The sequence below is a fragment of the Ranitomeya variabilis genome, chromosome 2 (assembly GCF_051348905.1).
Source record: "Ranitomeya variabilis isolate aRanVar5 chromosome 2, aRanVar5.hap1, whole genome shotgun sequence".
NCBI classification, from domain to species: Eukaryota; Metazoa; Chordata; class Amphibia; order Anura; family Dendrobatidae; genus Ranitomeya; species Ranitomeya variabilis.
In genome coordinates this window covers 278,112,879-278,136,430 of record NC_135233.1, presented here as the reverse complement: position 1 = coordinate 278,136,430, position 23,552 = coordinate 278,112,879, and the positions used below count along the sequence as shown (strand labels likewise).

General features: G+C 44.4%; 2 protein-coding genes across 2 annotated transcripts in view; both read right to left on the bottom strand.

Moving 5' to 3' along the window:
* Positions 1-1,870: 1,870 nt before the first annotated feature.
* Positions 1,871-9,305, bottom strand: LOC143803720 (ras-related protein Rab-38-like). The gene is made up of 3 exons (XM_077281497.1): positions 9,104-9,305; positions 4,525-4,799; positions 1,871-2,026 (listed from the first exon to the last, which is right to left on the bottom strand). Exons 1-3 carry the CDS (start codon positions 9,303-9,305, stop codon positions 1,871-1,873), a joined length of 633 nt encoding a protein of 210 aa, XP_077137612.1.
* Positions 9,306-11,372: 2,067 nt separating this feature from the next.
* ITGB1BP2 (integrin subunit beta 1 binding protein 2) overlaps positions 11,373-23,552 on the bottom strand; it is a 32,674-nt gene continuing 20,494 nt past the window's right edge. The window contains exons 10-12 of the mRNA XM_077285003.1: positions 13,257-13,367; positions 11,972-12,034; positions 11,373-11,825 (exon numbers count right to left, since the gene is read on the bottom strand). Of these exons, the coding sequence (XP_077141118.1) occupies positions 11,598-11,825; positions 11,972-12,034; positions 13,257-13,367 (402 nt within the window). The 3' untranslated portion in view covers positions 11,373-11,597. The remainder of the gene's footprint in view (positions 11,826-11,971; positions 12,035-13,256; positions 13,368-23,552) is intronic.

Below are 23,552 nucleotides of genomic sequence, written 5' to 3'. Positions count from 1 at the left end.
TATGTACATTTCTTATTGATGTTTGTGTGTGTATACTATGTACGTGGTGCCTTATGTGGAATTTTACATGCATTATGTTTTAGCTTGTGTACATTTTATTATATTGTTCCTATTGTGAATATACATGTAAATGTCAATATGTTTACAGGTGGCGCCTGACTGGGGTGAGGCTTAGGCACAAGCCCTTACTGTCTTTGTCTTCCCCTGATCCATGCCAAGCATTTTTTGCATATGTAATTATGTCATGTACGCCACTGAGGATATGAAGCGATACAATGGAACATGAGTTGTTGTTGGAATCCTGGGGAAATCTTACTCAGGACGACCATTAATTATATCTCTTCACAGTAGTGGGGAGGTAACGGTTTACAGGCACACAGCTATCACACAGTTCTGAGCTGGAGTTGACCACATGGGTTTTAATCAAGCTTCTTTTCATCACACAGAATCACTTCTCTTCATGCAATACTTCATCAACATAAATGAAAGTCTCTTCACAGATAACGTCTCTTCTCACACAGGGTCTTAACCAAAGCACAACTATACCTTGCTCATGTAGTGAAGTGGGGAGAAGGGGGATGAGTCCGGTGCTGTAACTCTCTCACTTCTATCTTGAGGTAATAAAGATGCTCCTGGCTGTCTTGACTGCTTCTTTGATTACAGCAATCGCTTCCCAGAAAGAACTGGTCTATACAGCTTGTCTGATTTCAGTCTGGCAGGAGACTCTCTAGCACACACCTTAAGGCCCCGTCTCACATAGCGAGATCGCTAGCGAGATCGCTGCTGAGTCACAAGTTTTGTGACGCAACAGCGACCTCCATAGCGATCTCGCTATGTGTGACACGTACCAGCGATCAGGCCCCTGCTGCGAGATCGCTGGTCGTGTCGGAATGGCCTGGACCTTTTTTTGGTCGTTGAGGCCCCGCTGACATTGCTGAATCGGTGTGTGTGACACCGATCCAGCGATGTCTTCACTGGTAACCAGGGTAAACATCGGGTTACTAAGCGCAGGGCCGCGCTTAGTAACCCGATGTTTACCCTGGTTACCAAAAAAACAAACAGTACATACTCGCCTTTCGGTGTCCAGGTCCCTTGCCGTCTGCTTCCTGCTCTCACTGAGTGCCGGCCGTACAGTGAGAAGTGAGAGCACAGCAGTGACGTCACCGCTGCGCTCAGCTCTCAGTGTACGGCGGCTCAGTCAGAGCAGGAAGCAGACGGCAAGGGACCTGGACACCGAAAGGCGAGTATGTACTGTTTGTTTTTTTTTACATTTACGCTGGTAACCAGGGTAAACATCGGGTTACTAAGCGCGGCCCTGCGCTTAGTAACCCGATGTTTACCCTGGTTACCCGGGTGCTGCAGGGGGACTTCGGCATCGTTGAAGACAGTTTCAACGATGCCGAAGTCGTTCCCCTGATCGTTGGTCGCTGGAGAGAGCTGTCTGTGTGACAGCTCCCCAGCGACCACACAGCGACTTACCAACGATCACGGCCAGGTCATATCGCTGGTCGTGATCGTTGGTAAATCGCTTAGTGAGACGGGGCCTTTACTCTTGGATGTCTAGGACACAATTACAACTTTCCCAGTATCCCCTGGAGCTGAGCTAATTACTCCCTGTCTGCTATAACCATTTTAACCCCTATAGTTGCTGGATGATTCTATATCAACAGTTCAGCTTCTGTCTGACACATAATGAATAATTTGCGATTTTTCTTTAGTTTGCTTGTGATGTGGTCATCATTCCTTGGCAGCTCCTGTCCTTTATCAGTGTTTTCCTCCTGTAGTCACATAAATGCATACCATATTCTTATACAGTCATTTCTCACACATCCACATCCCTTAGAGGAGCACACAGATATAGTCTCATAATTCATAGACGGCAGCATCGTGAGCAGTCTTTTGTATAATGAAAATTCAGATGAGATGATTTAATAACATTGGGATCCATCGTTGGTTCACTATCCTCTTTGTTGGCAACCATTTCTTTAATTAAACACGACATTGCTTGATCGATGTTCACATTGTCCTGCAGGAGGCATATAGACTCAAATCAAGAGCTTCAGATTGTACTGATTTACTGCACAACTCTTAAAGAGTAAGCCTCATTTAATTTTATTTTCTTAAATCAATTGCACACATGACTATAAGAAACTTTTTAATATATCTTATCAGAGAAATCCGCTTCTTTCTCCTCCTGGACATTGATCTTTCACTTTTAATACATTGGTAGAATCTGTATTCAGTGAAGACATATTTTCCCATGACTGAGGTAGGAGATTGCATTTGGTGCTTTTGAAATGTTATGGAGGGAGGAGCTAGAGGCAGCCCCAGACATTCTGCTGCAGTTACAGTTCTCCATAGAACTTTATCAGCACCAACTGTCATCTCCTATCTCAGTAATGGGAAAGTCTGTATTCACTGATTGAACTCATGAATTGAGAATTTTGAGAAGAAATAATCTCTGCTGGAGGAGAAAGAAGCAGATTTCTCTGATATTTGACATTACAAAGTTATGCATTTTCACAAGTGCTAATGATTTATGAAAAAAAGGTGATTATTCTTTAACCCCTTCATGACCGGAGATATTTTTGATTTTGTATTTTGTTTTTCGCTCCCCTTCTTCCCAAAGCCATAACTTTTTTATTTTTCTGTCAAAATGGCCATGTGAGGACTTGTTTTTTTGCAGGACGAGTTGTACTTTTGAATGACACTATTGGTACAAACATATCGGGTACTGGAAAATGGGAAAAAACTCCAAGTGTGGTGAAATTGCAAAAAAAGTGCAATTCCACAGTTGTTTTGGGTTTGTTTTTTTACCATGTTCACCACATGCTAAAACTGACCTGCTATTTTGATTCTCCAGTTCATTATGAGTTTATAGACACCAAACATGTCTAGGTTCTTTTTTATCTAAGTGGTGACAAAAAAAATCCAAAGTGTGGTAAAAAAAAATTTAAAAAAATATTTCCGAGACCCGTAGCGTCTCCATTTTTCGTGATTTTGGGCTGGATGAGGACTTATTTTTTGCATGCCGAGCTGACAATTTTAATGATACCATTCAGGTGTAGAAGCAATCTTTTGATTTCCCGTTATTGCATTTTATAACGTAACATAATTCTGGCATTTGAATTATTTTCTCATTACGCTGTTTATTGATCGGGTTAATTCTTTTTTAATATTGACAGATCGGGAGATTCTGAACACGGCAATACCAAATATGTGTATGTTTTTTTTTTTTATTATTTTGAATGGGGCGAAAGGGAGGTGATTTGAACTTTTATATATTTTTCTTTTTTTTTTTTTTTAAATTTAATTTTTTTTTAACTTTTTGCAATAGTCTCCATGGGAGAATAGAAGCTGCAGTGCTTTGATCGGCTCTGCTACACACAGGCGATGATCAGATCGCCTGTATGTAGCAGAAATGCTCACTTGCTATGAGAACCATAGAGGTCTGCTGGAGACTTCTGGTTGTCATGCCCATCCATCTGTGACCAGCGATCATGTGACGGGGTCACCGATGGGTGGGATTTCTGGCGCGCTTACCAGAACCAGCGATTGACAGCGGCATTTAACAGGTTAACAGCCACGGGTGGATCGCGATTCCACCTGCGGCTGTTAGAGGCACATGTCAGCTGTTCAAAACAGCTGACATGAACCAGGAAAGATGTGGGCTCACCGCCAGAGCCAACATCAAAGTGAGGAAGTCCGACATCGGCGTACTATTGCGCCCAACATCGGAAAGGGGTTAAGAGTGGTTACTTCATAAAAAGTGATCACATTGGCTTAGATTAAATACCACCATCAGTAAACAAAATTAGGAATCATATAAATTGTTTGTTACATACAGAGAGACACACGTCTCTCAATAAGCCTCTTTACAATCAGTCTAATGTGATATAATAATTAAAATAATTAAAGGGAATGTGTCAGCAGGTTTTTGCTATTTAATCTGGGGGCAACATGAAGTAGGGGCTGAAACACTGATTTCAGCCATGTGTCACCATTAGGCTGTGTGCTGTTGCTTCAATACAGTGAATGTTTTATCAATAGGAGATTAACACTATAGGATATAGGGCTACATCACACTGGCCTCCTTGTCTGACTCCGCCCCTCCTGTGATAAGCAGCTCAGGGTCTACAGACATTGTATATACAGAACCTGGTGTGGGTGGGGTTAGCTTTCTTAGCTCTGCTTCATGCTACATCTTAAAACTCTGTGTCACAACTGTTGCCCTTAGTAATCTAAGTGATACATCGTTGGAATCAGGGTCTCTGCCTCTACATTATGCTGCTCGCAGATGAGGTAGCAAAAACCTGCTGACAGATTCCCTTTAACTCTAATTGTCCCATAAATATAAAGTTTCAGGAATTGGGGCAATTTGTGAAATCTGATGCAAAACTTAATCTGCTGTATGAGAATTTTTGCCTGGAAAATCTGCTACATATATATAACCCTAGGAACATACCCTAAAACTTTTTCATGTAGAAGGCAGCATACTGTACAAGAAAGTCACCAATGAGTTACCTTAGCAGAAGTCATATAGCAATCTGTAAACTCCAGCTCTCGGCCCAAGTCCTCTACATTTTGGATTCTTATTCCATGGGGAAGCAGATCACTTTTGTTCCCAATCAGAATCATTGGAATTGGTTTCCCATTTTTCAGCATAATCTTTGAGTCCAGGTCTTCTTTCCAGCGCTGAACGGATTGTAGAGTGACTGCGCGGCCCAAGTCACACACTACAAAGGCACCAGCGGCTTCACGGTAATAGAGACGAGTCATGTGGCCAAACCTCTCCTGACCTTAAAGAAAGCATATTTCATCATCATACGGTTATATTCCCACTTTCTTCAATTTGAAATGTAAGTGTATGTATGACTATTGGACAAAAAGAAATAGAAATATTGCAAAAATCTGCAGCAAAAACCACTAAAAACACTAATTTCCCTTTAAAATAAAATAATTGTAACCAATGGCAATCTGTCTTCAGAACAAATAGAAGTAGCTGTGGTGTTTGTACAATTCAGTTCGTCCAATCAAATACTATTTAGGACGGTTTTTGTCATCTTTATTAATACGACACTCAAGGAGAACCTGTTATCAGCTTTTTTTAAGCCAAATTAATAGCATATACAGTATGTAAAGGTAATTTACTGCGGAGTAAATCCTTACTGTGATCATAGAATTGCAAGCCCAGTGGATGGGCTCCGCATTTACAGCCCATTAGTTTGGGGTATATAACACTGATAACAGGTTTTCTTTAAAGACCAATCCATTGGTAATCTCAACAGAATCCAGGGATAGATATAATCTATTGTCCTGGCAAGTAGTCCAAGATAGCTGCTAAATTGCTACTCTAAAGGTACCTTCACACGAAACGACATCGCTAGCGATCCGTGACGTTGCAGCGTCCTAGCTAGCGATATCGTTTCGTTTGACACGCAGCAGCGATCAGGATCCTGCTGTGATGTCGCTGGTCGCTGAATAAAGTCCAGAACTTTATTTGGTCGTCCGATCGCCGTGTATCGTTGTGTTTGACACCAAAAGCAACGATACCAGCGATGTTTTACACTGGTAACCAGGGTAAACATCGGGTTACCAAGCGCAGGGCCGCGCTTAGTAACCCGATGTTTACCCTGGTTACCAGCGTAAAAGTAAAAATAACAAACAGTACATGCTCACCTGCGCGTCCCCCAGCGTCTGCTTCCTGACACTTACTGAGCGCCGGCCCTAAAGTGAAAGTGAAAGCACAGCGGTGACGTCACCGCTGTGCTGTTAGGGCCGGAGCTCAGTCAGTGTCAGGAAGCGGACGCTGGGGGACGCGAAGGTGAGCATGTACTGTTTGTTTTTTTTACTTTTACGCTGGTAACCAGGGTAAACATCGGGTTACTAAGCGCGGCCTTGCGCTTAGCAACCCGATGTTTACCCTGGTTACCCGGGGACCTCGGCATCGTTGGTCGCTGGAGAGCGGTCTGTGTGACAGCTCTCCAGCGATCAAACAGCGACGCTGCAGCGATCGGCATCGTTGTCGCTATCGCTGCAGCGTCGCTTCGTGTGAAGGTACCTTAAAGCCTCGCATTTGCATATACACTAGACTAATGTCGGCCAGACTTGCTGATATTGACAAGTTAAGTTGACAGTCTAACATGTATGCGGGTCCCTGACAAATGATTGTTGGGGGTGATAAGGATCTGGCATGTTAAATTTTGGACTGCCAATCCTTCTGTTCTCCCAAGACAAGCCGCTGCCAGAGAGGTCTGGCAGCTGCTCTCTCAGAGAATAGTGATGAGCGAACGTGATGGAATAAGGTGTTATCTGAGCATGCTTGGGTGCTATCCGAGTGCCCTCGGTTTGCTAGAAAAATATGTTTGAGTCCCTGCAGCTGCATGTCTCACAGCCACAGCACATGCAGTGATTGCTTGTTTGGTGGGCAATCCCTGCATGTGTTGCGGTTGTCTAACAGCCACGTGACATGCAGCCCTGGGGACTTGAACATATTTTTCGAGCACGCCGAAGTCACTCGGTTCGCACAGGAGCATGCTCGCTCATCAGTAACAGAGAACACAAGAGCGCTCGACAGAGTGAGCAAGTGCCCCTGTGTATGGTCGATAGACAAGATAGCTGCTGTGGCTTATCAGATTTTTGCTTTGTAATCTGAGAGCAGCATGACGTAGGAGCAGAGCACCTGAATCCAGTGATGCATCACTTACTGGGTTGCTTGATGTAGTTTTGATAAAAATCGCTGCTTTTTCTGCTGCAGATCTAGTAGTTTTCTGAATGCTGAGCTCTGTACAACCCCGCCCACACCACTGATTGGCAGCTTTCTGTGTACACTGTGCATAGGCAGAATGCTGCCAATCAGCAATAGGGGTGGGTTTAAACAGAGCAGGAGGACTGCATGACACGATACTGCAGCGCCCCAGAGTCCTGGTCGTTGCAGTACTGTCACTCCGCCACTAAGGGGAGTGATGGTACGTCTGATGGCACTAAAGGAGTTCACCTGACCAGGTATCACAGTCACACATTACACTTCACACTCCGGCCACCAGGGGGAGCAAAGGGTTCTATGTATTAGGCCACTCCTCACACTCTGGAAAAACTGGGGGCTGGATAGGAAGTTAGGCAGAAAGCTGACTGGGTTTTGCCCAGGTAACATCTAGTGAGAGGAGAGCGTTACTTGGGAAGATTCAGGGGGGTCCCTGTCAGGGGTGGGATCCTGACAGTGGCCTAGCGAAAGGACAGATTGTTACGGAGCCGTGCCTGCACCTCATTGTGGCGGCATCTTAAGAAAGGACACGAAGCGAAGTATATTGTGGAGAAGTGAGAAACGAGATCACAGCACAAAGGCGATAGAACCAGTAGGAGTTGTGCCCCGAGATCGGCAACATCCTACTGAGGCGCGTAGCCGGTGGCCAGAACGCCGAGGAAGTATTGGGCTCTACGCATTACTTCAAACCAATGGCAGGGCAGTTAATTTTAGGTTGGCTGCCTCACCTTAATCACCTAATGAAGACAACGGAGGCAATTGTGGGAGAGGGGCGTCTCTAGGGTCCCTATAAAATAACTCCAGGCCTACCCCGTCATACGGGTGCGTCCTATCCATATCATCTGGGGGACGGAGAGAAAGAACAGAAACATACACGACAGTTGTGAGGACTATCCCGTGGTGCTCAGCAGGGAGGTACTACAACACCCAGGCGCTAGTAGGAAGGCTACTGATTTCCACCTGCAAAGGGAACTCTGGATGTGCCTTCGGACCGGCCGGTCTCAGCCAGCCCTGTTAGCAGTGCTCTGGATTGCGGATGCCGAAGCCTTCAGTAAAGAGGTAAAGAGACTGCAACCCTGTGTCCTCGTTATTTACTGCGACCTACACCACCATCTACACCTTTTATTGGGCGCCCCTTAGCAGGACCACGGACCGGGTCGGGCCACCGTGACATCCTCAGAACCAAGAGAGACCCGGATCAGAGTACCCTGCTGTCCTGCGTCTGGGGGCCGCTCCAATACAACTAGTCCTCTAATGATAACCCCCTTGATAATACACTGATTTTATTGAAATTACAGAAAGCAGGCCGGTAAGTGACATCATTGGACAGAGGATCTCTCTCTGTATTCTGCTGATTTCATATTTGGTGTCAGATTTCCTTTAATAATTTAGAAACTTTTCAACTATTAATCAAAGCGGGAGCGCTCCAAAATGTTTGTATGTAACCGTTCTTATTTGGGCAGTATAGGGTAGTATTTTGTCAGCATTTGGGCTAGGTCCACATTGCATTAGGGCAATCCGTTTAACGGATGGGCTAAAAACTAGCCCAAAGTTTTCTTTTTGTGTTGTATTTTTGCCATTGGCTGAGTTAGGTCATTTGCATTTGCAATGGAGTTCTATGGCAGAAAGAACGCTTCCGTTCGTTGTGCGTTCGCCGTACCGGACCCGAAAACATGGTAGTCCGTGTTGGAAGGTTCATCACGAACTAACGGACCATTGCAATCACATGCCGATTTTGACATGCGTTAGGATCCGTTACACTAATGGAAGTCTATGGGTGCGTTAACGTGTCTGTTACATTGCATTAGTGCTGCTTACAAACGGATCCGTTAAACGGATTGCCCTAATGCAATGTGGACCTAGCCTTAGTGTCACTGAATGATAAATAGCAATGTTATGTGGGAAATCAGTATTATTTAAAAGGGGTCATCCCCTTTCAGTAAATATTCGTCCTCGTACCAAACTGTGACAAGGGACCAACCCCTTTAAGTGCTGCAGTTAATAATTAAGCAGTTGTGGTGTTAGCCGATTATAAGCCAAGGTCAGGATTTTACGATAAAAAAGACCAAGCTAAAAACAAGGGATTTCTAAAATAGAAAAAAGTAAGTCACCGCGGTTGAAGACCTACATTGTCAGCTGAACATATTGAGGGTCTGCACACCTAAAGCTAATGGCCATATACATATATAGGAGACACTATTATATGAAGTCATTTGCTTTTAGCATCAGATGAACCAATATGGATGGGTTATAAAATTTTACATATTGGTATTGTGCAAATTTCATTCAATATTTCAGAATATTTTAGGCATTATAATCTCAAGAAACCAGTAGACTCACCAGCAATGTCCCAAAGCTGAAGCCTCACAACAGCGTCCTTCTCCCAGTTCAGGATCTTAAGAGCAAAATCCACCCCAATAGTCGCCCGGTAGCAGTGAGAGTAGATGTTGTGGACGTATCTCTGGATGATAGACGTTTTACCAACTCCCAGGTCACCAACTACAAGTACTTTAAAGAGGAACTCCCTCTTTGGGGAGCTCATGGTCTTGCCCAGGAGGCAGTCTACACATCAGACCGAGTCCTGAACTGCTCCTGTGCATATAAGCCCACCGCTTGTGTACTCAGCACCTTGTCTTAGGATTCCACATCCAAGTGACAAAGTGTCTTAACCATTTCATAGAAAACCTACTTACAGTGTAGAGATCCTACTAATTAAACATTAATTTTGTAAAGAATGGCATCAAAATTAGAAGACCCTTTGCCTGTATCCTCTGGATGAGTGACATCTTATACGGAGATAAGATGCTCATCGTTAAGGTTCATTATCATGGAAACTTTTGGTAAGATAAGTTTCAATGCTGTTAGAAGGGACTTGTCTAAAAAATACCTGCACACTTCATTTTCTCAATTTCATGTGTCCAACCACTTTACAAAACATTTTCTATATATGCGGCGCCCCAGTGTCCTGGTCGTCGCAGTGATGTCATTATCCTTTCAGGGGAGAAGGGATGTCATGTCTGAAGGCAATGAAAGACAACCACATTCAGGTATCACACACATGCAACATGTTCACACTCCAGACCAGAAGGGGGAGCTCTAAGACTGTTTAGGGTGAACTCCCCTATTTAACATCCTGATCTGGAGGGAAAAGGGGTTCAAAGTAGAGTTCCTGTCAGGAAGACAGAGGGAGAGGAGCTCTGCTGGCATGAAGTGCTACAACTCCTAGGAAAAGACACTAAAGTGAGCATATTGCTGAGAGTGTGCAGGAAAGCAGAGCACAGGAGAGGAATATCAGAGGGAGATCAGCCAGCATACCGAGGGAGCAATCATCTCCAAGCCTTGCTTCAGAGACCGGCAGGACAGTTAATTCCACGTTGGCTGCCCGACCATATACCCAGAAGGCACGGTGGCAACTTGTGGGGGCCGGGGTGTCTCTAGGGTCCCTGTAAAAAGCCTCAGGCCATCAGTCATACGGGTTTGTCCTATCCATACCATCTGGGGGACAGAGAGGAAGAAATAACATCTAGAACATCTACAACAGTTGTGAGGACCTTACCGAGAAGCTCAGCAGGGAGGTACTACAACACCCAGGCGCTAGAGGAAGGCTACTGATTTCCGCCTGGATAAGGGGACTCTGGAATTGCCTTCAGACCGACCGGACTCTGCCTGCCCTGTCATCTGGCACTCTGGGCTGAGGAAACCATCTGAAGTCTTCAGTAAACAAGGTAAAAGACTGCAAACCCGTCTCCTCGTTCTTTACTGCACCTTGCCCATATATAAACTCCTTTACTGGACACCCCTCTGAGGGCCACGGACCGGGTCAGCCACCGTAACATCCCCTGAGCCGAAGGACCCGGTACCGAGTACCCCATTGCCCTACACGTTGGGGCGATCCATATACCTTTTAGGTAGATGTACAATGAATGGCTCCACCGTCGATAAAGCTAAACAGAGGAGATCGATTTGGATCCATGTGACCTTTAATAGTACAAGGTCTCCTTCATTCTGCTGTAATAGTTATGCACATATTGAGGTTCAGATCACACCGCACTTTTCCTTAATTCCATACAAAGGCACATTATTATTTTTCCTTTTCACAGATCCTATACGAGTCCACAAGAAACAACCTTGCAGGTTTAGCTAATTGCCAGCTGTGTCCCCGAGGTTTTGTCTTCCAGATTATATCTTCCTTAGACCTATAAAAAACGTTCACTCTCTATGGGGTTGCTGAGCACTGTACCTGTCATTTTCCAGCAGCCCCATAGAGAGTGAATGGAGCAGGGGTCGGGTGTCCGTGGGTCTAACCATTAGGCAGGACCTTCTGATTGGACTAATATTGGGAGCAGTTGGGTGATATTACTCATAAAACTCACAAACAATATAGGTTTTACAAGCACGTTCCAGTAGTACAGTCTAATTTTCTACTGAGGTGGATCTTCTGGACGTTGAATGTGAATGTTGTTCTTGGAGGTCACAAAGTCTCCATGGTTGACTATCATAGACCTACACAGAGATTGTGACATCCATCTAGCCCAAATCAGGTATGCAGAAATAACTACTAATATTCATAAAATAAAATCAATCAAATCTATAAAAAAAAAGTACAATATTGTAAGAAAACTTTTATTAAGGAGAAAATGATTTCCCAAGTATGAGCATTAGCTACAGAGTGTCTAAGCCTGACATGTAAAATGTAGCACTAAGAGGGGATATGTGACATGAAAGAGAGGAAAGTGACATGTACACGAGGTAAAAGGCTATTTTTACCTAGAAGTATTAAAACGTAGGGACGTAATAGATGATTTATACAGGGATTGGCTCCATGGTCGTTGTCTCAATCACAAGGCTCCTCATCTTCTGACCAGCTGAGGTCATCATCCGAATCTTTACCAATATCCACTGGAGGGGCTCCTGCAGGCTCCTGTGGATCTGCGTTATCTGTGACCTGCGGAGGAGCCACTGTGAGCTCCAGCCGGGCCCATGTCACGGGGTCAGATTTCTTAAGGGTGATCTCCACTTTTGTGGGCAGCATGTTCACGAAGCAGTTTTCGGTGTTAATAACCTGGAAGAAATTTGACAAAGTTTCATATGCAAAACAGAAGCCAGAACATGCCAGAAGAATGGAATTCATTTTGTATAAAGAAGTGACATCTTCGATTCATTGGTTTCTCTAGAAATGTTATCTGTGGTTAGAAAAGTCATACTTACACCCCACAACTCCAGCCGTTTACTGAACTCCTTCTTGCCTTCAAAAGTAATCTGAATGTCCAACTGCGAGGAGCGAGAAGGAGGTTTATTATTTTCTACTTTAAAGTGCTTTTCCCACTAACAATGTCCATTTAAATCAAGAATAATTTCCACAATTGGATATGTGAAAAATGTTCCTGTGCTGAGATAATCGTATAAATGTGCCCCGGCTATGTCTGACCATGCAAAATAAAGTATACAAACAGGACAGCACAGGATCGAAGATGATTCTTTCTGTGAGGGGCTTACAAGAATAGGAAAAGGACAAAAAAAAAAGTTTCACAAAATATGGAAAAAAATAAATATAAATTCAAATCACCCCCATTTCTCTCCCTTGAAAATATAGATATTAAAAAATACACATATGTGGTATCATAGTGTTCAGAAAAGTCCGATCTATCAGAATACAAAAATTATTAACCAGGTTGATAAACACCGTAAACAGAAAAAAAAAAGAACGCCTAAATTATGTTTTTTTTGGTCGCCACCGTTCTCCCAAAAATACTCTAACAAGTGATCAACAAGTCACATCTATCCCAAAATAGTACTAATAAAAACATCGTCTCGTCCCACATAAAATAAGCAATGACAAAGCTTCATCGGACGTAGAATAAAAATGTTGCAAGTCTTGGAAAATGGCGACAATTCCAAAAATATATATATTTTTTTACAACTTCAGATTTTTTTTTTCACCAAAAAACTGGACATGTTTAATATCACTGTAATCGTATTGATGAGGAGAATCATATTGCGAGATCATTTTTATCACATAATGTAAAGCGTAAAAACAATTCACACAGAATTGCGTTTGTTTTTTTTTCACAATTTCACCGCACTTGGATTTTTTTTTCCCGTTTTCAAGTACACTGTACACTGGATGAGATGCAGCAGATCAAACATTTGGGAGCAAGGGAGTTTGTCACGGGGACACTGTACTGGTGACATTGAAAAGCGCAACACGTCCCGGAAAAACAAGCCCTTAAATGTCTATGTGGACCGAAAAGTAAAAGCGTTATGACTCTGAGAAGGGGAGGAAAGAACGGAAACGCAAATTTCGGAAATTGGCTGCGGAGTGAAGGGGTTAAATAGTTGTGTTTTGTACTGTGAAGAAGTAGTTTGTTCTTTTCGCCTTGACCTCTACCAGTCCTGCCCCTGAAACTAACTAGTAAATACTAGCATCTCTCCTTTACATTTCTTTCTCCCGTCACCACCTCATCTTCAGGTTGTGTCTGTTTTCCCGCCTTACCTGAGTGCGGTTGGCCAGAACCTTAGTTACATCTGGCAGGGCCGTTTTGGCATAAACTGTGATGACAACGAGGCTGCTGGTTTGGTGCCAGTCATACCGACATGTCACTTTCTGAAAAGAAACAGAATAGTAAGAAAACTCCTATACAGGCCAGGTACATTATAGCAACCACTATAAGACATATCCCCATTTATAGGCCGCAGAGCAGTGGGTCCTCTCTGCTGCAAGCCACTATCAAGTCATAGAAGTGGCAATGAGCCCCACTGAATATTGAATGTGAATAAGCCAATCAATGATATGGATTTTACCATATGGTTTTGGCCCTAGTAACATGTGCTACTAATGCCATGACTCCCAGGGTGCAAAATAATATATCTACAGCCGCCAAACATTAGAGAGCAATATGCATCTTAATCTAGAACAGAGCTTGATTACAGTGATGTGTCATTTACTAGGCTGTGTGCTAGGCGGAGTTATAAACAACTCAGCATTCCGACCACTCCATTCCGACCACCATTCACCATGCAGTTCTTAGATTACATAAGAAAAAAAACTGCTGACAGATTCCCTTTCAGATGACCAGTTTCTGACTAGTCAGACGTTACAGATTAGGAGACCGGTTACGAATCTTTTATTATGGTAGAACTAATTCTCATTTATTTTCTTCTTCTGTTATCATCCAAACTGAAAACATTACTATTCCCTATAATGTGATTGTCTTTCATCTATCTTTTAGTTGCTGTTTCCATGCTGCAGTCAGTGTCATTTGATAGCAGATTTTTATACCCGCCTGCTCTCCTGCAGAGGCAGTGACGTACGTCACTATTTTGCTCCACCTTTGGGGGCCTTTTTCACTTAAATGAATGTAATTGAGGTTAAAGCAATTGGATTTCCTTAAAATTAAATAAATAAATAAAATTACTGTAAGAAATATTCAACTTAGGGAAGGTATAATGATTTATATACAGTATCCAATCTTAAAAGGGGCAGAACCCCTGTTAGCAATAAAGCCTTCTACGAACAGGCTGATTAAAACTTTTCTATGGTCTACCTGTTATTATTGAATCCTAGCCAGAGAAGAAGTGATTAAAACAAGGGCATACACTAGTAAAGTCCACTGTCCCTTTCCCTGATGGCACTATAGATGTGGCAAAACATATCGAGGATACTTTAGTAGTGTGTGCTCATAATTTAGTCACCTCTTATCTGGCTAGCATTCAATAATAGTAGGTAGACTGTTGTGGATTCTGTTTTTGGGCTCCCTCTGGTGGTTACAACTGGTACTGGGTGACTTTGGTGGGTTGCGGTCTCTGGTTTCCACCTGTCCATCTGAGGCTGGGTGTTTCCTATTTAACCTGGCTTCCCTGTCATTCCCTTGCCGGCTATCAATGTTCTCAGATGTTCTCAGTTTGGTTCTGACTACCTGCTTCCAGATCTCTCAGGATAAGCTAAGTTATGCTTTTCAGTTGTTTTGTTTTTTGTCCAGCTTGCTAAATATTACTCTATGCTAGTTGGAAGCTCTAGTGGGCTGAGGTGCTCCCCATGTGCCATGAGTTGGCACATGGGTGCTTGTAATCTCAGGATGGTTTTTGATTAGGGTTTTTTGCTGACCGCTCAGACCCCTTTTGTATCCTTCTGCTTTCTAGTTATAGCGGGCCTCGTTTTGCTAACTCTATTTTCATATCTATGTGCGTGCCTTCCTCTCATTTTCACCGTCAATACATGTGGGGGGCAACTATACCTTTGGGGTTTATTTCTCTGGAGGCAAGTTAGGTCTTTATTTTCTCTGCAGTGCTAGTTAGCTCTTAGGCTGGCGCGAGGCGTCTAGAATCAACGTAGGCACGCTCCCTGGCTATTTCTAGTTGTGTTTGTCAGGAGTAGGGCAGCGGTCAGCCCAGGTTCCATCACCCTAGAGCTCGTCCGTTATTTTAGTTATTTTTGCTTGTCCAGTGCTATTCCCTAGCCATTGGGATCCATAACAGTAGACATTCCAGAGCATCTTCTTTAGGATACAATACAATTTGCGCTGTAATACATATATGATCAATGCACCTAGCAAATATCCTTGATCTAGAATTCATAAAATTTTAAAATATAGATAATAAATGTGACTTTTAAATTGGCCTGTTAGGGTCATTCCATGTCAAGTGAACCAATGATTTTTACCACTATATTTTTAATTCTTTTGAGATTTTGGTATTTGGTAATAGTTTGTCAGAGAATGCAAAATGTGAAGAAAAAAAAATTCTAGATATTTTTTTTTATTTTTTAGTGATTTTCAAAGTTCGGAAAAAGTGCGAATTTCGGTGTTGCCTGCCCTTACATTTCTCCCCGTAACTCAGGCTAGAAAAGAGATAGAGAAACAAAATAAACACCATTCTACTCAGAACTGTACATGCTTTCACCAGATATGTCACAAGAGTATCTTTGATAATAATTTACCTATGCGAACGCAAGCGCAAAACTTTAAAACCCATTTCCGAAAAAAACGTTTAATTTAAATATTTCAAAAACTGCACATGTGCCTGTTATGCTCCTAGCCACTTCTGCACCAAAATACAAGCTGGGATCGTGATGGGATCATATTTTAAAAAATAAAACTATTACAGTGTCAGTTCAAAAATCTTGATTTCAGGTCTGTTCAGCCTGTGGTGTAGAAGTGTGGGGTCTGTATTTACCAAATATTCCATGATTGTTAGCTATTCCTGTATTATTTTATTATGTTAGAGTTAGAAGCAGGAGAGGACAGAGGAGAAAGCTTTGTTAGGGCCCAACCTGAGATTGAACAGGGGTAGACAGTGACTGCAGAGCAGATGACAGGCCGGCAGCTCGGGCCGTATTCACACCAAGTCTTATCACCCAGGCAACTCCTCAAATGGAGGGAGAAAAATACTCTTAACATCCAGTTCATGTATTGTACAAACCAGGACTACGGGGAGGAGGAGAGATTGTTATAACATCGGTTACAGGCACAGGGACTCAGCAATACCGCACTGTTATCCCATGTAGTGGAAATAAAGACAGTGACGTCCATGACGTGGTAGAAGGCGGCACAAGATCGGCAATGGATGACACAACTGGTGATGTGACCTGTGAATATGATCGGCGCTGGCGGCTACTGGACTCTCCAAAGATTGTGAAAATTTAGACATAGAAGTGACTTTTCTGCACCTTCTGGTCCAGCGCCGTCCTTTGTGTATCCAAGAAAATCAGACATTGTAAAAGTGAACAAAAATCAGATATAACTCAGGTGGAGCCGAGCACCATGACAGCCGCACATACTCTGACACAGAAGGAAACGGCCATTGCTAGTGAGCGCTTATGGACCAGATGACACTTCATCCTCTAGAAGGGACACATTGATGATAGAAGGCCAGTGTAAAAACCTACTATTAATTGTTTGATTAGTTCATATTTTATAGTACGAGGATTTAACTACTGGACTATTCTTCTTAAACACTTCAGAAATGACATGTTTAGTGATATAGTAGAAAAAAAATTGTTCCATGTATAAATGGGTGGTAGAAATATTGGTTCTTTTAATCTTGTTTTTAACATATAATCAGGATGAGACTGTATTTAGAAAACCACACTTGAGGATGTGATCACGTTTTTTCTTTTGGCTTGTTCAATGAATTAGGCTACGTTCACACGTTCCTTTTTTTCATCCTTTTTTTTTTTTCAGGTCCTGTTTTGAAAAACCGCAGCTAAATTCAGCGCTGATTTTAGCTGCGGTTTTTGATCCTTTTTCTTCTGCGGATTCCACTGCGGGTTTCCAAATGCAGTTTCCTATTGGTGCTGCTGGAAACCCGCAGTGGAATCCGCAGAAAGAATTGACATGGTACTTCTTTTTTCTGCAGGCAAAACCGCTGCGGATTTGCCTGTGGAAAAAAGGATCGTCGGCACAGCGGTTCCTGTTTTCCATTGGGTTACATTGTACTGTAACCTACATGGAAAACTGCTGCGGATCCGCAGTGCAAATGCGCTGCGGATCCGCAGCAAAAACCGCACCGTGTGAACATAGCCAAAAGGTTGAAAATGCTGAGCCAGTTGTTATGATGATTAAGATGTATTTATTCTGGCACTTCGGTATTTGTTTTTTGTGTTTCTTTATTGTTACATATAAATGCTGAATGCAATAAGTTGTAATTTGAAAAGAAAAAGGGAAGAAGCTCACACAAACATAAAATCAGATGATTCAAGGCTTAAAAAAAAATACAAATTTGATAGGTCCCAAGTTGAATCCCTGTACAAATATAAACAAGGACACAAGTAACACACATGCATGTTTTCACAATTTTAAAACATACGTTTTTTTCAGAATTGCGCATCAAAATGTTTAATTTGATTTCACTAAAACAAAATACAAAGAAACATAGTCTTGTGACATATCAAATGAAAGCCGGTACCGTTCTGAGAAAAATGATGCCTCTCCCACCTCTATATCTTAATCATAGCCCGAGATATGATAAAAAATGTAAAGCCATACCAGGCCAAAATCAGCGCTTTTTTAAAACTTTAAAAATCTGTAAAAAATTAACTGATGAAGAAAAAAATTCTAAACTTTTAATTTGTAATTAACTAAAGTTGTACTTCATAAAAACAAAAAATAAAAAAAATCTAAAGACGTCAGGTAAAAAAAATATTCCTATTTGGATCACTTGATATGGAATGACCCGTTAGTGGATGGATTTTTTTTTCTAATTGGGCATATGCCCCTTTAGTATCAGGTATATAATTTATTATACATTGAATACAGTTCACAGTAATTTATTCTTTTTTTTTTTCAAAATGTATGTCCCCAAAGGTGGACTACTCCTTGAATGAACTGCCTATTAGTTTTAAGTAATGTAGCAATGCTACTCGAGAGCAATCTGAGGTATCACAGGAACCATTTCTGTTTAATGTCCGGCTGGTTTAGTTCAGTCTTCATAAATCACATCATAGAAAACTCAAATACAGCCCTTGTCTGGCAAAAAGTAAATCATAAAGCAACAAGTTCATATTCCAGGTTTATCTCCCATCCACTAGGTGTTTGTCAGCCACCTTACATACCTCCCCACTCTGTCTAAAGCAGTGTGTCTTGGCACCTTCTACCACTTGTCATGGGATTCTCAAGAGGGCATTGGCATTACCATGTAACCCCCAGCTCTATGTTCCACATAGAAACAGAAATCCTACAGGACTAGAAACCAGAGGGTAACGCAAGCATTTTTTTCCCTTTTTCTTTTTCATCCACCCGAGTGGGGAATGGTCTGACACCAATTTCAATTTTCACCCTAATAAGAGATAGCATTGCAATCTGTCGCCTGCCCACTTTATGGTCAAGTATTCCTTTTCTACAATGGAATACTTTTTCTCACAAGTTAACAGTCTCCTGCTCAGTTGGAGAACAGGATCCTCTCTGTGTATTTCCTGAGAAAGAATCGCTCCCAATCCAACTTCTCACACATCCGTTTGGGGTACAAATTCCTTCTTAAAGTCGGGTACAACCTAGAGTGGCTGCTTACACAGAGCTACTGTCAGATTATTAAAGGCTGACTCCACCTCTGACTGATTTTGTCCCCGTAGGAGGTCAGTCAGGGTTGCGGCCACCATGGCAAGTCCTGTCCAATGCTAATTGAGTGCAATAAATCCAGGATTACGCCGACCTCATGTGACTCAAGGCCCCGTCTCACTAAGCGATTTACCAACGATCACGACCGGCGATACGACCTGGCCGTGATCGTTGGTAAGTCGCTGTGTGGTCGCTGGGGAGCTGTCACACAGACCGCTCTCCCCAGCGACCAACGATCAGGGGAACGACTTCGGCATCGTTGAAACTGTCTTCAACGATGCCGAAGTCCCCCTGCAGCACCCGGGTAACCAGGGTAAACATCGGGTTACTAAGCGCAGAGCCGCGCTTAGTAACCCGATGTTTACCCTGGTTACCAAAAAAAACAAACACTACATACTCGCCTTTCGGTGTCCAGGTCCCTTGCCGTCTGCTTCCTGCTCTGACTGAGCCGCCGTACACTGAGAGCAGAGCGCAGCGGTGACGTCACTGCTGTGCTCTCACTTCTCACTGTACGGCCGGCAGTCAGTGAGAGCAGGAAGCAGACGGCAAGGGACACCGAAAGGCGAGTATGTACTGTTTGTTTTTTTTGGTAACCAGGGTAAACATCGGGTTACTAAGCGCGGCCCTGCGCTTAGTAACCCGATGTTTACCCTGGTTACCAGTGAAGACATCGCTGGATCGGTGTCACACACACCGATTCAGCGATGTCAGCGGGGCCTCAACGACCAAAAAAAGGTCCAGGCCATTCTGACACGACCAGCGATCTCGCAGCAGGGGCCTGATCGCTGGTACGTGTCACACATAGCGAGATCGCTATGGAGGTCGCTGTTGCGTCACAAAACTTGTGACTCAGCAGCGATCTCGCTAGCGATCTCGCTATGTGAGACGGGGCCTTCAGTCAATATGCACTCTATACACCGGATAGTCTTTAATATCTCGTGAATGCAGAGGACGCCCACCTTCTTCCCAGGAATCAATTGGAGAGGGAATGTGGCCCTCACAAGGGTCACCAAACTCCTTGAATCAACTAGTCCAGTCATTTGCCCACCATTCACTTTTACAGGACAAATTTGGGGCCCCTCGCTGGGTGGACAGTCCACACTGCAGGCCAGATATGCATAGAATGAACACCGGCATCCCATGTTACAGTCCATTTGCTAAGTGGCCAGGGGACAATGGACAGCTAAATGACCCGGGCCTTGACATCTCCTGCAAAGCACATCCTCGGTATAACCTCCACCACCCCTTTGGACTTTGAAGGCTCTACTGCCTTTTTACCCTCCGCCCCCTGATGGGACCGCCAGTATGGAGTGGGTAGCCTCCCCAAGGAATCATCGACTCCCTGATACCTTTTGACCAGTCTGACAAAGTCAGACCGAGGATATCCCTGGGCAACCCAAGTTGGGTTCGGAAGGGAGTGCATGAACTGGTCCATTACAACTTGCTCCACCATCAGCATTGGGATAGAGGCAGTAGCGTAGCTACTGGGGGGGCAGAGGGGGCCATCGCCCCGGGCCCTGTCACATGAAGGGGCCCACCGGGAGCCAGGGCAGGGCCACTTCTGTGACGAGGCAGGAGAACACCGCATAGGAGCAGAGCAGTATAATGTCTGCTCCTATCTGACGGAGACTCTGCAGGCTGCTATTAGCACAGTGACCGGCTGCAGTCTCCCCCCTGCAGTGAATGGTTTCGCCCGTCTGACTTGATGATGGAGCTTTTCCCCGGCTGCAGTTTTCTTCACTCTGTGCACGCTGGGATTGGCTCAGGCACGCTGGGTCCTAGTGCCCACCCTGCATTACACTACACTTCCTGGTCCTGCCTGCAGTGCAACCTTTATCAGTAAGTGCTGGGGATGGGACTTATTAGGTTTATTAAATTCAGGTATGTCACTGTGAGACCGTGGGGTATTGTGGGGGCTGAAAGTGAGTGAGGGGGGACAGGACACTGGGGGGTGAATGTGACTATGTGAGACCATGGGGGTATTGTGGGGGAGGGGAGACAGGACATTGGGGGGTGAATGTAAGACCATTTGGGTGGTGTGAGGGCAGAAGATGGGTGAGGTGGGACAGGGCACTGAGGGGGTGGATGTGAGCTGATGGTATTGGATACTGAAGTGGGGGAGGGGAGACAGATCACTGGGGGCTGAATATTATAATGTTTTGTTATGATATTATATGTACTCCATCATGTAATATTTGCTGGCTGGAGATGGGGGGATGGTAGGGGGCTTTTGATACGTACCACCTAGGTCTTTTATGAGTATTAGTATAAGGAGCCGCATACAGTAACCAGGAGCTGCATCACATTTACAGCACCACTGCAGCATTATTTTTTATTTCATTGCTGGAGCGGTGCTGAAAATCCCCGTCCCCTGCCCCCTGTCTGATACTCACCTTCCGGCGTTTTCCTCTGTTTTAGTCTCCGCTCGGCTCCGTCTCCTGCAGTTTGTGTCCTGTCCGAGGCTCCAGTGTTTCATGGAGCAGCGCAGAGGTCACTGATCAGTGTGAGTCTGTGGGAGCCTTGTTCTGCCTCTTTCTCACTCTCAGGCTAAGTGCACACGGTGCGGATTAGCCGCTGCGGATCTGCAGCAGTTTTCCATCTGGTTTACAGTGCCATGTAAACCTATGGAAAACCAAATCCGCAGTGCCCATGGGGCGGAAAATACCGCACAGAAACGCTGCGTTTTATTTTCTGCAGCATGTCAATTTTATTTGCAGGTTCAGCAGCGTTTTACACCTGCTCCTGTATAGGATTCTACAGGTAGTAAAACGCAGGTGAAATCTGCAAATCACAAAAAACACAGGAAATCCGCAGTAAATCTGCACAAATCCGCAACAAGTGCACATAGCCTCATAGTCTTACATTGAGCGCTTGTGACATAGCTTTTAACTTCTGGCCAGTCAGAAGCTGCACTCACAAGTTTGAGCAGCGGCACTGCAGCAGTGCCACAAAATAGTGAATACGCCGGAGGATGAGTAAATGACCGCGGCATCCAAATCATGACAGGGAGCTGTGAGTCCATCATACTGTGTATGTGGGAGCTGCGGGCCCATCAAACTGTGTATAAGGGAGCTGCGGGTCCATCATACTGTGTATACGGGAGCTGTGGGCCCATCAAACTGTGTATAAGGGAGCTGCGGGCCCATCAAACTGTGTATAAGGGAGCTGGGGGTCCATCATACTGTGTGTATGGGAGCTGCGGGCCCATCATACTGTGTATAAGGGAGCTGCGGATCCATCATACTGTGTATAAGGGAGCTGCGGGCACATCATACTGTGTATAAGGGAGCTGCGGGCCCATCATACTGTGTATAAGGGAGCTGCGGGCCAATCATACTGTGTATAAGGGAGCTGCGGGCCCATCATACTGTGTATAAGGGAGCTGCGGGCCCATCATACTGTGTATAAGGGAGCTGCGAGATCATCATACTGTGTATAAGGGAGCTGCGGGCCCATAATACTGTGTATAAGGGAGCTGTGCACCAATCATACTGTGTATAAGGGAGCTGCGGGCCCATCATACTGTGTATAAGGGAGCTGTGAGTCCATCATACTGTGTATAAGGGAGCTGCGGGCCCATCATACTGTGTATAAGGGAGCTGTGAGTCCATCATACTGTGTATAAGGGAGCTGCGGGCCCATCATACTGTGTATAAGGGAGCTGCGGGCCCATAATACTGTGTATAAGGGAGCTGTGCACCAATCATACTGTGTATAAGGGAGCTGCGGATCCATCAAACTGTGTATAAGGGAGCTGCGGGTCCATCATACTGTGTATACGGGAGCTGGGGGTCCATCATACTGTGTGTATGGGAGCTGCGGGCCCATCATACTGTGTATAAGGGAGCTGCGGATCCATCATACTGTGTATAAGGGAGCTGCGGGCACATCATACTGTGTATAAGGGAGCTGCGGGCCCATCATACTGTGTATAAGGGAGCTGCGGGCCCATCATACTGTGTATAAGGGAGCTGCGAGATCATCATACTGTGTATAAGGGAGCTGCGGGCCCATAATACTGTGTATAAGGGAGCTGTGCACCAATCATACTGTGTATAAGGGAGCTGCGGGCCCATCATACTGTGTATAAGGGAGCTGTGAGTCCATCATACTGTGTATAAGGGAGCTGCAGGCCCATCATACTGTGTATAAGGGAGCTGTGAGTCCATCATACTGTGTATAAGGGAGCTGCGGGCCCATCATACTGTGTATAAGGGAGCTGCGGGCCCATAATACTGTGTATAAGGGAGCTGTGCACCAATCATACTGTGTATAAGGGAGCTGCGGGCCCATCATACTGTGTATAAGGGAGCTGTGAGTCCATCATACTGTGTATAAGGGAGCTGCGGGCCCATCATACTGTGTATAAGGGAGCTGCGGGCCAATTATACTGTGTATAAGGGAGATGCGGGCCCATCATACTGTGTATAAGGGAGCTGCGGGCTCATCATACTGTGTATACGAGAGCTGCGGGCCCATCATACTGTGTATAAGGGAGCTGTGCACCCATCATACTGTGTATACGAGAGCTGTGGGCCCATCATACTGTGTATAAGGGAGCTGTGCACACATCATAGTGTGCATAAGGGAGCTGTGGGCCCATCATACTGTGTATAAGGGAGCTGTGGGCCCATCATACTGTGTATACGGGAGCTGTGGGCCCATCATACTGTGTATAAGGGAGCTGCGGGCCCATCATACTGTGTATAAGGGAGCTGCGGGCCAATCATACTGTGTAT